Here is a 15,323-nt window from a genome sequence, read left to right on the forward strand (position 1 = left end):
ATACAACTCACGATTTGTTTTCTTTTGTGGCCAATAAAACTGTCATTTTGACGTCATTTTTTGGTCACTGTCAGGCTAAAAGTTAACGATGGCTATGCTGGAACCCACTAAGACTTATACTTTGCGTCATTTTTAAAAGTTTTTGCATCGTCTAGTGAGTTGTCGTTAGTAGTGCTCATGGAAACAAGGGATCTCATTGGTTGAACTATTGAATGAAACTCAAGATTTGTTTTCTTTAGTGGCCAAAGTCTTGTCTTTTGACGTAATTTTCTGGTCAGTGTCAGGCTATAACTTAACGATGGCTACGGTCAGCGTCAGGCTATAGGTAGAATGAAGTTGACGTCACTCAGGTCTGTATTTGTTTTTTTTTTTGCCATCCACGTTTATGAGTAATTATCACTTAACTGTATTAGCCAGACTATATAATTCCATGGATACACCGAGTTTTGTCTGTTGGTCCGTTATACTTCCGGATGTCCATGTTTTGAGTTTCTTAGCCAAGCGCATACTATCTATAGGTTAAGGGGATGGGCGGGTCCTGAAGGCGAAATTCTAAAATGTAATAAGTAGGTGACTTTTAGTGGTAATTTTAGGTTATGTACATCCTAATTAGAGGAAAAAAAATTGAAAACCTAAATTTCAGTTTTTGGTTACCATGGTAACGCCGCCATTTTGAAATTTGATACCCTAAAATGAAGTAGTTTTCAAAATGCTAAGGCTTCGCCAAATGACAAGTTATTGACATGAAAATAGGTACACAAGTAGTATTTGAGCCATTCATTTGGGCTAAGCATCGATTTTGTAATATCTACAATAGTATCATTTTTATTGATTTTCAAAGTTCATCAATTTTGAAACATCAAAAATTGACCCATTTTTGGACTTTTGACCCACATTTACGCAAAATTTATTTTAAAAAATCTGAAATACAAATGCTCAGTGTTATGAAGCTAGTAATACTGTATGCACATGCGAAAAATCATTCCAAAATGTTTACAAATAAAGGAAGAGTAGCAAAATAAAGGTAGAAAAAGCACAAACAGAGAAAAACGCATTCAAAGTTTCAAGCACAGGAAACTCAGACAAGATCATGCATTCATGCGTCAAAATGACCCTGCTTGATATGCAGGCCCTCCCTCTTCAGCCTCCTGTTCTTGCCTTGCCTTTTCTCGGCTTCACACACACACACACACACACGTACGTACACACACACACACACTCTCTCTCTCTCTCTCTCTCTCTCTCTCTCTCTCTCTATCTATCTATCTAAGCTATGAGCGGCTATATGGTCTTGTGGTATGACACTCGCTTTCGGATCGGAAGGTCCTGGTTTCGAGCCTGGTTCAGCGCATAGTTGAGTCCTTGGAAAAGACTATTTACTCCCGTTCTCTCACCGTATTCGGGTGTAAAATGAGTACTTAGCCGTCAACAGTGCTGTCGCTGTCGGAAAAAATGTAATATCGCCTCACAGGCGTCATGTCTTGTTCTACATTTTACGTGTTGCTGTCGGTCAGGGACCCTTTGTAAAGCGTTTTGAGCATAGTTAGTGGATTTTGCGCGCTCTCTCTCTCTCTCTCTCTCTCTCTCTCTCTCTCTCTCTCTCTCTCTCGCTATCGTTCTCAAGTGCATAACAAACCTCTCGCTCATTCGTTTACAACCAATACTCAGTCTAGCTCGACAGTAACTCCATTCATTCATTTAGAGACCCCAGCGCTTTTTCATTTTGCATCATGTTACGAAGGAGTGACAATTCTAACTATAAAAATTCACAGTAATATTACTGTTCCCATCTTGTTCGAGCTGCTGATTTTGCAAGTCGTACAATTCGAGTCTTTCTAGGCATACTTGTTGCGTACGTGTCGGTACTTTTCACAAAACAAAACTGTTATGTCCCCAGGAAGAAGAAAAATCACACACAGAATAACAATGTTTACATGCGACGCATGCGAAGTTGAGGTCAAAGCATGAACTTTGACTCGCCCGCTAACCACTCAGAAAGCAGTATCAAGTCATGTTATCATCGACTATTTTGAACAGCCAATGAGAACAGAGCTAGCAAGGCAAAGGTCACAACAATTACTCACGATTTTACTACAATCAGTCAACCCCTCATAGAAGGGTTTTTTGGAAAGGCTCTTGACTAAATATAGATAGACCGAAGACCTTGACAGTGGGCATTTCCTATAGATCAAAAATAGACGAAACTATCGATACCAAACTTGCCTATCATTATCGATGTTTTATGCTCATATTGGCCTAATGTTTATATGGCTTTTTCGCTGTCAAGCCAGGCTGTAACATTATATTTACTGACCCCCTTGGACTTCAAGAGGTCAGTTTGGACCTAAACTGACCCATCTGAGAGTCAACAAACACATTTTCATGTAGCAAAGGTTTCAAACTTTTCAAAAATAAAAAAATCTCAAAATCGATATTTTACTCGATTTTTGACAATCGAGGACCCGCCCATCCCCTTAAAATGTTGACGCTTTGACCAACAATTCCGTATAAATACAAGGCCAGGCAACAAAATAAAACAAAACGTGAGTTGTATTCACCAGTTCAACCAATGGGATCATTCGTTTCCTATAGATAGTATGCGCTTGGCTAAGAAACTCATAACATTGCCATCCGGAAGTACAACGAACCAACACACAAAACTATGTGTAAACTTAACGTTTATAGTCTGGTTAATACAGTTTAATGAGAATTACTCACAAACGCGGATGGCAAAATACAATAACAAAGGCTTGAATGATGTAATCTTCGTTCTATCTATAGATAGTATGCAGATGACGTCACTCAGGCCTTTGTTATTGTTTTTGCCATCCGCGTTTGTGAGTTGTTCTCACTAAACTGTATTAACCAGACTATAAAAGTTCATGGTTACACAGAGTTTGTGTGTTGGTCCGTTATACTTCCGGATGGCAATGTTGTGAACTCCTTGGCCAAGCGCATTCTATCTATATGAAACGCACAGCATCAATACCAGTAATACACACAAACAATTTAATTTTTCTTTTGATTGTCTCGCGACTTTTCTTTCTTTCTTCATTTATTAATCAATAATCCATTCATTAATCTTTATATTTATCGATTTATTAATCTTAATATCTATTTATTTGTTGCTATCGTCGACAGATACTGCATCCAACGATTATTACATAGTGACGTACATTGATGGACCGACTTTTGCTGTTATTGGGACAGCCCAGAACACACGTGTTTCGGTAAGAAGTAGCACAGTGTATAGATAGTATGCAGATGACGTCACTCAGGCCTTTGTTATTGTTTTTGTCATCCGCGTTTGTGAGTTGTTCTCACTAAACTGTATTAACCAGACTATAAAAGTTCATGGTTACACAGAGTTTGTGTGTTGGTCCGTTATACTTCCGGATGGCAATGTTGTGAACTCCTTGGCCAAGCTCATTCTATCTATAGATAGAACGAAGATAACGTCACTCAGGCCTTGCTAGTTTTTATTTTTGCCATCCATGTTTGTGAGTAATTCTCACTAAACTGTATTAGGGTTAACCCACACCGGAGACTGACTCCGACGATCCGGCACTGCCGTCCTCTACCGTCTTCCGGATAAAGACGTCGGGCACGGACAAAATACTAGGAATAAAGAGAAGAGCCGCTAGACCTACCCATACCAAGTACCTAAAAACAAACGGCAAAGGACGTCGGCTGCTTGGTATGGGTAGGTCAAACGGCTCTTAAATAGATAGTATCGCTTCGCTAAGAAGCTCATAACATTGCCAGCCGGAGGTATAACGGACCAACACACAAAACATTGTGTGATCATGAACTTTTATAGTCGGGGTAATACAGTTTAGTGAGAATCGCTCACAAACGCGGATGGCAAAATACAACAACAAAGGCTTGAGTGACGTCATCTTCGAACTATCTAAACGTGAGTATTCAGACTACGATAGGCGAAGAAGAGATGTAATTAAAAATTACTTATTACTGATTATTTTAATTATAAATTCCCTTTTTGCCAAATGGCTTTTCACACTACATTTTTACATAAATTCTCATCAATTCTCTTCCTGGTCATCACCTCCAAAAGAATTGACCTACTTCTATAGATAGAATGCGCTTGGCCAAGGAGTTCACAACATTCCCATCCGGAAGTATAACGGACCAACACACAAACTCTGTGTAACCATGAACTTTTATAGTTTGGTTAATACATTTTAGTGAGAACAACTCACAAACGCGGATGGCAAAAACAATAACAAAGGCCTGAGTGACGCAATCTGCATACTATCTATAGCGTGAAATGGACAACCGACAGCAATAAATACTCTTTAGCAGTCGTAACGTCACTTCCTTCCTAGTGACGCATGGTAACTTAGTACCACTGGCTCTAAACTATCGGAACAATGGCGGACGCCCGTAGGAAATATTTCTCCGGCGAGCATAAAGGGTATCCAGAGGAAAAAACCCCATAAATTTGATCATGTTTTGACTTTTACACATTCTGATCACAAGGCATATGAAAAGTTCTAGCCAGTATGAAAAATAAAAAGTAATGATTTTATTTGTTTAGAACCAAGATGGCCGCCGTTGCCAGGCGGTGTGACATCAGACTTTTGAATCGTATCGTTTACTACGCTCTGACGGCAAGACTTAGTGGAATTCAGACAAGATCTCACACATAGACACATACATACAGACAAACAAACACACACACACATATGCATACATACACATACACCAATCTTTCCACTCATTCTCAAAAGTCCCCTTTCTCTTCCCAGATCGAATCAACCATCCCACCAAAATATAATACGATTCAATAGTCTGATGTCACGCCGCCGGGCAACGGCGGCCATCTTGGTTCTAATTACTTTTTTTTTTCATACTGACTAGATCTTTTCATATGCCTTGTGATCAGAATGTGTAAAAGTCAAAACATGATCAAATTTATGTGGTTTATTTCCTCTGGATACCCTTTATGCTCGCCGGAGAAATATTTCATGCGGACGTCCGCCATTGTTCCGATAGTTTAGAGCCAGTGTTACTAAGTTACCATGCGTCATTAGGAAGGAAGTGACGTTACGGCTGTTGAAGAGTATTGGCCGATCCTACGGTCAATTATGGCAATTTGATATACGGGAAATCAGACGGGATCATACACACACACACACACATCTCTCACACACACAAATAAACAAACATACACTCATGCACACACATCTACCAACTCCCCTCCCATACACCCATCACTATCATCTACATAAATTCTCACCATTCTCTTCCCAGATCGAACTGGCCATCCCTCCAAAAGAATTGGCCGATTTGATGGTGGAATATGACGCCAGGACATACGGGAACTCAGACACGATCACACACACAGACACACACATATAGACAAACACACACACACACAAACACACACACACATATACATACCCACATCCTTCTTCTTCTTCTAGGTTCCATGCCTGGTCCAGGCTTCGGATACTGCATGAATTATCTCTCTCCATTCCTCCCTGTCTCTTGCTTTTTCAAACAGCTCTTGGATTGTTAGGTTGGTGAAGCCCTTCAGTTGGTCTATGAGTGTTTTTCTTTGTCTCCCCCGGGCGCGTTTACCAGGTATTTTTCCACAACTTGCCAGGTATTCATTCTTATCTTTCCTTACTATGTGTCCGAAAAAGGATAGTTGTCGATCCACTATTAAGGGCATTAGTTTCCTTTGTTGGTATGTTTGTTTTAGCACTTCTTCGTTCGTTTTGTGTGCAGTATACGATATTCTCTGCATCCTTCTCAAGCACCACATTTCAAAAGCTTCAATGTTCTTTTGTGTTTCTGCATTTGTAGTCCAGCTTTCGCATCCGTATAACAAGATTGGCCACACGTAGCACTTCAAGACTCGGAATCTAATCCCGAACGACATCTGTTTGTTTTTCAAAATGTTTCCCAGGTCCATGAAGGCCTGTTTGGCTTGAGTTATTCTTGCTCGTATGTCTCGGTTACATCTTCCATCTGTTGTCACTATTGAACCTAGGTATTTAAAACTTTCTACGTTGGTAAGTTGCTCGCCGTGAATCGTTATATTGCAGGTGTTGTTGTTTTCGGGGTTTTTCTGTATTACCATGCATTCCGTTTTGGTGATATTCACTTCCATTCCCTTGGCTTCACTATCTACTACCACTTTGTCAACAATCTTTTGAAGTTGGATTTCTGATGTTGCAATGAGTACCGTATCGTCTGCGTATCTTATATTATTTATGTTGTGACCTCCTACTTTTATTCCCTCCATATTATTTATGCCCCTCATGATTGTTTCTTGGTATAGATTAAACAGATCTGGTGAGGCAACACACCCTTGACGGACTCCTTTCTTAATAGGAATGGAATTTCCTGTAGAGTTTCCGATTTTGATAGATGCCTGCTGGGTGTAGTATAATGTTTGCATGAGTCTGAGGTCTTTCTCATCAGCGCCAATGGAGTGCAGTTGTTTTAGTATTTCTTCGTGGCGTACTCTATCAAAAGCTTTTTTGTAGTCGACAAAACAGAGGTATAGTGGGGTCTGAACCTGTATAGCTCTTTCACTTAAAACACGGAGGAGGTATATTGCGTTCCTTGTCCCTCTGTCAGGTTGGAATCCATATTGTTCTTCTGCGATTTCGGGGTTAATCTTATTCCTTAGCCTGTTGATAATTATACGCAACAGTATTTTGTTGATGTGGCTTATTAAACTTATAGTTCTAAAATTTTCGCATCTGACTGCACCTGCTTTCTTTGGTATTGCTATGAAAATAGAGTTACAGAGATCTTCTGGAATTTTCCCAGTATTGTATATATTGTTGAATAATATGTGAAGTTCATCAATTGCTAGATCTCCTAGGCTTTTTAATACCTCTACAGATATTTCATCAGGGCCTGTTGCTTTACCATCCCTCATTCGTTCCATGGCATGTTCAATTTCACTTTTGGTGATGTTTGGTCCGCTTAATGGTTCTTTGAATTTCAGTGGTGGTTCATTTCTATTTGGATCATTGTACAGTTCGCCTATGTATTCTACCCATCGGCTTTCTATATGTTGTTCTTCAAATAGCAGTTCCCCTTGTTTGTTTTGGATACAACTTCCTGCTGCTTTGCTTTTCCTTTTCCCTGATAGTTCTTTTATTCTTTGGTGAGCTTGTTGGGGGTTGGGTTTGTATTCTCTTTCGATTTCGCAGCATTTCCAGTCTAGATAGTTCTCGTGTGCCTCGATGCATTTGGATTTAATGTGGTTGTTCAATGTTTGGTATTCTGCAGACCCTCTGTTGCATTTTCGTCTTTCTTCAAATAGGTTTAGAATTTCATTTGTCATCCATTCCTTTTTGCTGTTTATTTGAGCTATTGGTAAATGCTTTTCTGCAGTTGCTTTGACACACTTTTGGAATATATCAAATTGTTTTTCACATTTTTTCGTTATCAGGTTCACTTTGGCTTTGTATCATGAGTGCATTTTCAAATTCTTCTCTCATTTTTGTTTGTATGCCATTGTCTTTGCATAACCTGTAATCCCTCTTTATTCTACCAGCTGTTCTCTGAATAGCTTTAAACTTTATCCTTACTGTACAAACAACTGGGACATGGTCACTGTCTACATCGGCGCCTGGATAGGTTTTGCAATTTAATATGCCATTTCTGAATCTTGATGATACTGCTATAAAGTCTATCTGGTTCCTTGCTCTGTCCCTGGTGATTGCCATGTCCAGGTTCTTCTTGGGTGTTGTTGAAACCAGGTGTTTGAAATCATTAATTTATTTGTTCTACACCAATCTGCCCAGATGTTTCCTCGTTCATTTCTGTCTCCGAGTCCATGTGGTCCGATTATGTCACCATCTCTGCCTCTGCCAATCTTAGCATTTAGGTCCCCCATTACCATAAGGACTTCTTGTGATTTACACATTCGTTTTGCTTTGTCTAGTGAATGGTAAAACTCTGTCATATCTGCATCTGTCGCCTCTTCTGTTGGTGCATAAACTTGAATAATATTGGTGTCAACTACAGGTCCTCTTAGCTTAACCCACATCCACCTATCTACAAACACATTCTCAAATATCACCTCTGTCTTCCCAGATCGAACTGGCCATCCCTCCAAAAGAATTGGCCGATTTACTGGTAGAATATGACGACACACAGACATACACATACAGACAAACACATACACACACACACACACACACACGCGCACATATACATACACAGACATACACCCATCTTCTACAAACGCATTCTCAAATTTCCCCTCTATCTTCCCAGATCAAACTAGCCATCCCTCCAAAAGAACTGGCCGATATACATGTGGAATATGACGACAGGACATACACGAACTCAGACGAAATCATTCTTACCATCAATCGCTTCCAAGTATTTCATTGTTTTCAGGTAGAAACAGTGTAATAAAATCATAAACTCTCCAGCCCCATGGAGCCGGTGCTTATCCCGGTTTCTATAGCGTGAACTCTATGGACAATAGCAATTGTTTGCTACCCTTTTGGATAAGACTCGAGTCTATCGCAAAGTACTTTCCGACAGATTTAACAATCCCAGCTACCTAATCACTTCTGGGTGGATAGCGGGGTCATAAAAGAAAAATCACGACTGACCCGGGATCGATCTCGGTCTTGTTGCGTGTGAATCGAGTGTTCTACAGAATGAGCTATTGGGACCCCCATACCCTCTCCATGATTCGTAATACAGATCTGTGACCAATGGGCATGATCTATATTAACGTTCCATGTGCTCGAGGTCATTGGTCACATTGCAAAATGTGCTCAAAGTGACTTACATAGTGAAAAGTGTTCACAGGTTTTGAACTATCTAACATTACGATTGGTCATTGTGTTCAGCTTGACACATGGGTATGATTACAACTTTAATAAACAAAGCAGCGTGTTTACATTTGTAATGAAATATCCAATAGTTGGACAGCAACAAATCATGTGATTGATGACCTGGTTGGACGAAAACATGAATATAGATCGCTCCCATTAGGGATTAGGCGACAGGTGTAAGATAAAGCTCTGAACAAGTGTGTATGAAATAGTACAAGATACTATAAGAGAAAAAAAATACAAGAAAAAAAAAAACATTCTAAAAAACCACCCTGCTTCAACCGTAGCCACCATTATGTTATAGCCTGACACTGAAATCCAGAAAGACTGGCAGTTTGACGTCATTATCTGGTTTTTACACCGCCTAGTGAGTTGTCGTTAGTAGAGCTCATGGAAACAATTTATTTCATTGGTTGACCTATTGAATACGACTCACGATTTGTTTTCTTTTGTGGCAAAAGACTGGCATTTTTTACGTCATTTTTGGTCAGTATCAGGCCATAACTTTACGAAGGCCACGCTTCAACTCGGGATTGAACCTCAGACCCCCTGATTATGTGCAACCATTAGACTAGACCCGAAAGTTAGGACCACTTAAAGTCTATATTCATTTTTTCTTGTATTTTTCTTTCTTGCTTTGTCTGGCATCTTTCGTACACACTTGTTCAGATCTTTATCTTACATCCAGTGCCTGCTCCCTAATTTGTCACAGTGGACAGCAAAGCGTAATCTTTCGAATTTGGGATCCGCCGTCGCAAAACGGTGTTAAGGCATTGCACTGAGACCCGGATGACCGGGGTTCGAGCCCCGCTTCAGGCGCTTTCGTTTTTTTTTCCTTGAGCAAGATTTGTAACCCCCAATTTGCTCACTTGGTCAACATGGGTGATTTCTATTGACATCAGACATCTTGTTTGATGAGTTATCTATATTCCTTCGTGGAATGCCCAGGCGACGATATCTTATGATGTCGTGGCGGAAGGGCATAATTATATATACTACCACGTTATCTCATTCGTCTGTAGCGTTTCATTTATCCTTTTTTTTGTTGATAAAGGGGAAACCCGAAACATCACTTTTATTTGTTTTCGTGTATTGAATTGAAGCTTACATTCAATTTCACATTGTTATTTATTTCTTCGAGATTCGAGCAGCACCATTTACATAATATCGACTTTGAACCCTCATGTCTCGTCCAACATGTTGAGTGTTGCTATAGGGAATGCGATTTCAAAACAGATTTAAGAGTAGCGCCCCTTTGTTGGAGTCGCGCCTTGGCAACCGGCAGACGCTATCGCCATTATTAGAACCAATCATTAGCGGGAAGTTCAGTAAGTTTAGGAAGGGATGTCTCATTATAATTTATCTATTATTTATCAACATCTTTTATTTTTAATTTGTAGTCTACACCATATTTTGTTAACATTTCATAATGGAGAAAACTAAAGAAAAGATCTACGTTGATTATGATATGCATTTTTGTACAGAAATGTGAATAATAAATTTTGTATTTGGAGCGCTTGGCTTGTAGTTGGTTTGTTTACAAATAACTTCTCCGCCGGTGACGTCCAATCAAGGGACGCTACTCTTCCGCTAATCTCATTCCCTATTGGGAGGCAGGAACGCCATGTAGAGAAGCTTAATGACGTTTAGTGAGAATTGCGCTCTTGAAATGCTGACTTTTTTGTTTGTTTTTAAAAACCCCATTTTCTTTTTTTTTCTTCTTTTTTTTTGTTGTTGTTGTGAGGACAACGTCATGGCTGATTTCACAGGAACGCATGTCACGTCCAAATCGTCCTGTCTCGGTGATATCCGGCAATGCTCAGTCCACTGTCCCCAATCCAAATCTATCCAAATTTGCTACAATGTTTCCTGGGAAAAGAGGACCCCCGCCCGAACGTAAGTTATCAATTACTTACTTACTTACTTACTTACTTACTTGATTAATTAATTAATTAATTCTCTCTTTCGCAACAGCACCAATAGATCCCGTCGCCAAGGCATTCCATGAAGGAATATAGATAATCCATCAAACAGGATGTCTGATGTCATCAGGAATCACCCAGGTTGTCACAGTGAGATCCCGTCGGCAAGGCATTCCATGAAGGAATATAGATAATCCATCAAACAGGATGTCTGATGTCATCAGGAATCACCCATGTTGTCACAGTGAGATCCCGTCGGCAAGGCATTCCATGAAGGAATATAGATAATCCATCAAACAGGATGTCTGATGTCATCAGGAATCACCCATGTTGTCACAGTGAGATCCCGTCGGCAAGGCATTCCATGAAGGAATATAGATAATCCATCAAACAGGATGTCTAATGTCATCAGGAATCACCCAGGTTGTCTTAAATGAGTAAATTGGGGGTTAATCATCTTGACCCATGAAAAAAAAAATAGAGAAAGTGCCTGAAGCGGGACTCGAACCCAGGACCGTCCTGATCGCAATGCAATGCCTTATCGACACATTAAACATGTATATATCAAACTTCTTGGAGTGCTTCCTGGGAAAAAATGTCCCCCCCGAATACAAGATATTGATGCTATGAATTTAGGTAAAATACTCACAATATCAGCCAGCCAAATTAAACACACCAACACACAAAACTGTGTGTGACCTGTCACGTTTATTGTCTGTTTGATATAATTTAATTTAGTCATAACTAATCAAAACAGGCTGTCTAAAAATAATAACAAAGAGCTGAGTGAAGTCAATTTCGTTCCTTCTATGGTAAAACTAAAATAAACGTAAAAATGTATATAGATAGTATGTGCTTGGCTGATAAACTCACAACATTACCGTCCGGAAGAGTAACGAAGTATAGTCGGGATAATCCAGTTCAGTGAGAATTACATATTAACGTGGATGGCAAAAAAAAAAAAACAAAACAAACAAACAAACAAAAACAAAGACCCGAGTGACGTCAACCTCATTCTATCTATCGGACAATTTCTTCGTTTTCCTATGTTTCCTGGGAAAAGAGGACCCCCCCCCCCTCCCACCCAGATGTAAGTTATAGTAAAACTAAAATAAAAGTAAACATTTATATCGTCGAAGTGATAGTAAGATGATAGACTGTAAAAAGGGCATTTGATGCAGCGTGGCTCAGTGGTACGTCTTTGCTTCGTACCCAAAATGTACCGAGTTCGAATTCCCGTTAAGTAGTGTGGCATTGAACAAGTCACTTCGCCTGAGCTTAGTTTGTGTCGCTGCACTGCCGGCTGGCACCTGGGTTATTCCAGTCTTCCCTTGGAATAGGCCATAGAGACAAGTTTCTCCTATGGGATGAATATAGATAGTATGAGCTTGGCTAAGAAGTAGTGCCGCGCTGAGGACCGGTCCTTGGACCGGTCCCACGGTCTTTTAGCTGTGAACCGAGGATCGGTCCGATAGTGGAAGACCGGCGGCGGTCCTCACTTCTTATCACCTTTCAACGGTCTCGCGCCATACTACCTCCCCAGCGATTCGTTGGCTCGGTTGCCTATCTTCCACCAATCACCACCCATCCCACTTAATTAATCACACCCACCCCCCTTTGCCATACACTAAACGGCACAGACGACCATAGAGGCAGACGACCACCTCCCTCCACTCCGCAAACCTCCCTTTCGTGTGTGAGATGGGGGGAACAGGAGGCACACGCCTTGGACGATTCCATTATACGGGGTAAATTTCAAAATTTACTACACCATAATGATCGCAATGACAATGATCTATGATGAAGGCATGACCCCTCTTCTCTAATGGGTTATTGTTTGAAATGCATGTGACTACTAAAGATGTTTGTGTTTGTGTGTGTGTGTGTGTGTCGAACCTAGCAAGTAGCAAGTCCGATTTTTTGTTTTCTTTTGTCCATCTCTTGTCACCACTCCTTTCTATCGCATTGTTGTCATTTAAAATAATACAATAATATTAAAATTTCGTTTGGTGTTTTAACTAATCAAATGATATGAGTTTCATTAGTTTCTTCCTTTCAAAAAACCCAGTTATAACGTCTGTATTTTAAAAAAGTCCAATAGAATATTTGGGGACCCCGATAGCTCAGTTGATAGAGCACTCTCTTTGTACGCAAAGGGCCAGAGATCGATCCCGGGTGCAGTCGAGTTTTTTCTGAGTCCCTGTCTACTCAGCAGTGAATGGGTAGCTGGGTTTGTTAGATCTGGCGAAAAGTCACCATGGACACCACTTATTACTTATTAACTTGTTACCGCATCCACCCCCTCTTATTATAACTTCACGTCTCTCTCTTACTCTTCAATGCTCGCTGCCCTCTAATGTGTGTGTGTGTGGGGGGAGGGGGGGTAGGAGTTGCGTGTGTGTATCAACGCCACGAACAACTCGATCAACGCCTTGGGCGATGCCATTATCTCCGTTAATGGGGATAAATTTCAAATTGTATTAAATTATCGAAGTAACAATGAAGTACGGTGAGCAAATAAAGAAGGCATCACCCCTCTTCTCTAATTAGGTTACAATTTGAAATGAGTGTGACTACTCCGTGTGTTTTACTCCTGTAGACCACGGTTTTCATCGTGTAGCGGTCTTTAACGGTTCAAGAATGAACGATCCCACGGTCTCAAAGGTCAAAACTCAAAACGGTTCGAACTTCCGACAGTCTCTCAGGAATGTTCAATGTCGAAAAGGACCGGTCCTAGGACCGGCACTTGCGGTTTTCATTTCAGGGACCGTAGGACCGTGGTCCTTAAGCTTGCCAAGGACCGCCCCGCACTACTTCTTCTTCTAGGTTCCATGCCTGGTCCAGGCTTCGGATACTGCATGAATTATCTCTCTCCATTCCTCCCTGTCTCTTGCTTTTTCAAACAGCTCTTGGATTGTTAGGTTGGTGAAGCCCTTCACTACTAAGAAGTTCATAACATTGCCATCCGGAAGTATAACGGACCAACACACAAAACTGTGTGTATCCGTGAACGTTTATAGTCAGGTTAATACAGTTCAGTGAGCATTACTCATAAACACGGATGGCAAAAAACAATAACAAAGACATGAGTGACGTCATCTTCGAACTATCTATAGGGAATTCATCATCATTCTATTGTGACCTTTTAGAACGTTGTTCACTTTCTGTTTTGTTTTTGTTTCAGCGGGGAGGACCAAAGACCATCTGGTGGAGTCAGCTATTCCATTGAATGCCTGGGGCAAGAAGTATTTTACCTACAATACGCCTGAACGGTATGCAATGTTTTGGACTTGGAAAGGGTCAGAAGACAACAGAGAATAAAATAAAAACCTTCGCAGCGGCGGTGGGGGCTCGAACCCGCGACCCTACTGGTACGACAACTCCGCCGGGCCGGTGAGATCGTGACTCTACCCTATAAGCTGCCCACGACTCCCCCCCCCCCCGCCTCCCCCCCCCCCCAAAAAAAAAAAAACTCGCTTCAAAGCCTTGACCTCCAGAAGTCGGGGAGAGAAGGCTCTAGTAAGACTAAGCTTGGAAGCGACTTTTTTTTATTATAGTCATTCATAATAAATTTAGTATGAAACCATACACCTAAAATATAAACACGAATCTAATATCTAATATGACCCCCCCCCCCCAATCCCCCCACTCCCCACAAAAAAAAACAACCCCCCCCAAAACAAAAAACAAAAAAAAAAACAAACAAAAAAAAAAACAACCCGACAACTTAACGAATGAAAAAGATAATTGTATATATATATAGATTTAAAAAAAACGATACAAAATGATAAATGAAACTACAATAGATTTTAAAAAAATATTAAAGAACAAATAATACATCTCCTATTTCTCTTTTTCTTTTTTTTTTCGTGTTCCAGAAGATCAGGTGACACGCTGAGGATTCTCGGATATAAGGCGAAGACCAAAGTCAGTATTACTGACGAATCACAGAGTTATAGCTTCTATGTGGAAGCTGGGGCTTTCGTGGAGCTTGGTATCTCATCAGGTGGAGTTTGTATCTCTTCTAATTTATTTTAGAGCTGAAATAAATTTTATAAAAAATTCTTTAGAGCTCAAGCTTTTGAAAATGAAAAGATCAAGAAAACGGAGTCCGTCACATAAGAAGGTAGCAAATTATGCTGCGGCTTGAGTGAAGTGACTAGAAGAAAAGTAAGAAGAGTTGAGTGAAGTGATCAGAACAAAAGTAGGAAAAGTTGAGTGAAGTGATTAGAACAAGAGTAGGAAAAGTTGAGTGAATTGATCAGAACAAGAGTAGGAAAAGTTAAGTGAATAGATTAGAACAAGAGTAAGAAAAGTTGAGTGAATAGATTAGAACAAGAGTAAGAAGAGATGAGTGAATTGATTAGAACAAGAGTAAAAAGAGCTGAGTGGGAATTGATTAGAACAAGAGTAGGAAAAGTTTGAGTGAAGTGATTAGAACAAGAGTAGGAAAAGTTGAGTGAATTGATTAGAACAAGAGTAGGAAAAGTTGAGTGAATTGATTAGAACAAGAGTAGGAAAAGTTGAGTGAATTGATTAGAACAAAAAGGGGAAAATA

At 40.2% G+C, this 15,323-nt stretch overlaps 3 protein-coding genes across 3 annotated transcripts in view; 2 read left to right on the forward strand and 1 right to left on the reverse strand.

Annotated features, from left to right (window-relative positions):
• LOC144971614 (uncharacterized) overlaps nucleotides 1-10,631 on the forward strand; it is a 16,294-nt gene extending 5,663 nt beyond the window's left edge. The window contains exons 4-6 of the mRNA XM_078912687.1: nucleotides 3,142-3,230; nucleotides 8,269-8,394; nucleotides 10,588-10,631. The gene's annotated coding sequence lies outside the window, so the exon portion shown is untranslated. The remainder of the gene's footprint in view (nucleotides 1-3,141; nucleotides 3,231-8,268; nucleotides 8,395-10,587) is intronic.
• The window catches only part of LOC144971615 (uncharacterized), a 15,245-nt gene extending 442 nt beyond the window's left edge, over nucleotides 1-14,803 (forward strand). The window contains exons 2-7 of the mRNA XM_078912689.1: nucleotides 3,142-3,230; nucleotides 5,275-5,316; nucleotides 8,269-8,376; nucleotides 10,613-10,739; nucleotides 13,950-14,037; nucleotides 14,644-14,803. Of these exons, the coding sequence (XP_078768815.1) occupies nucleotides 3,142-3,230; nucleotides 5,275-5,316; nucleotides 8,269-8,376; nucleotides 10,613-10,739; nucleotides 13,950-14,037; nucleotides 14,644-14,803 (614 nt within the window). The remainder of the gene's footprint in view (nucleotides 1-3,141; nucleotides 3,231-5,274; nucleotides 5,317-8,268; nucleotides 8,377-10,612; nucleotides 10,740-13,949; nucleotides 14,038-14,643) is intronic.
• The window catches only part of LOC144969913 (uncharacterized), a 79,504-nt gene that overhangs the window by 59,519 nt on the left and 4,662 nt on the right, over nucleotides 1-15,323 (reverse strand). The gene's annotated exons all lie outside the window — the stretch shown is intronic.

Source organism: Berghia stephanieae, chromosome 4 (genome assembly GCF_034508935.2).
Source record: "Berghia stephanieae isolate SIO BIC M18660-M18661 chromosome 4, UCSD_Bste_1.3, whole genome shotgun sequence".
NCBI lineage: Eukaryota > Metazoa > Mollusca > Gastropoda > Nudibranchia > Aeolidiidae > Berghia > Berghia stephanieae.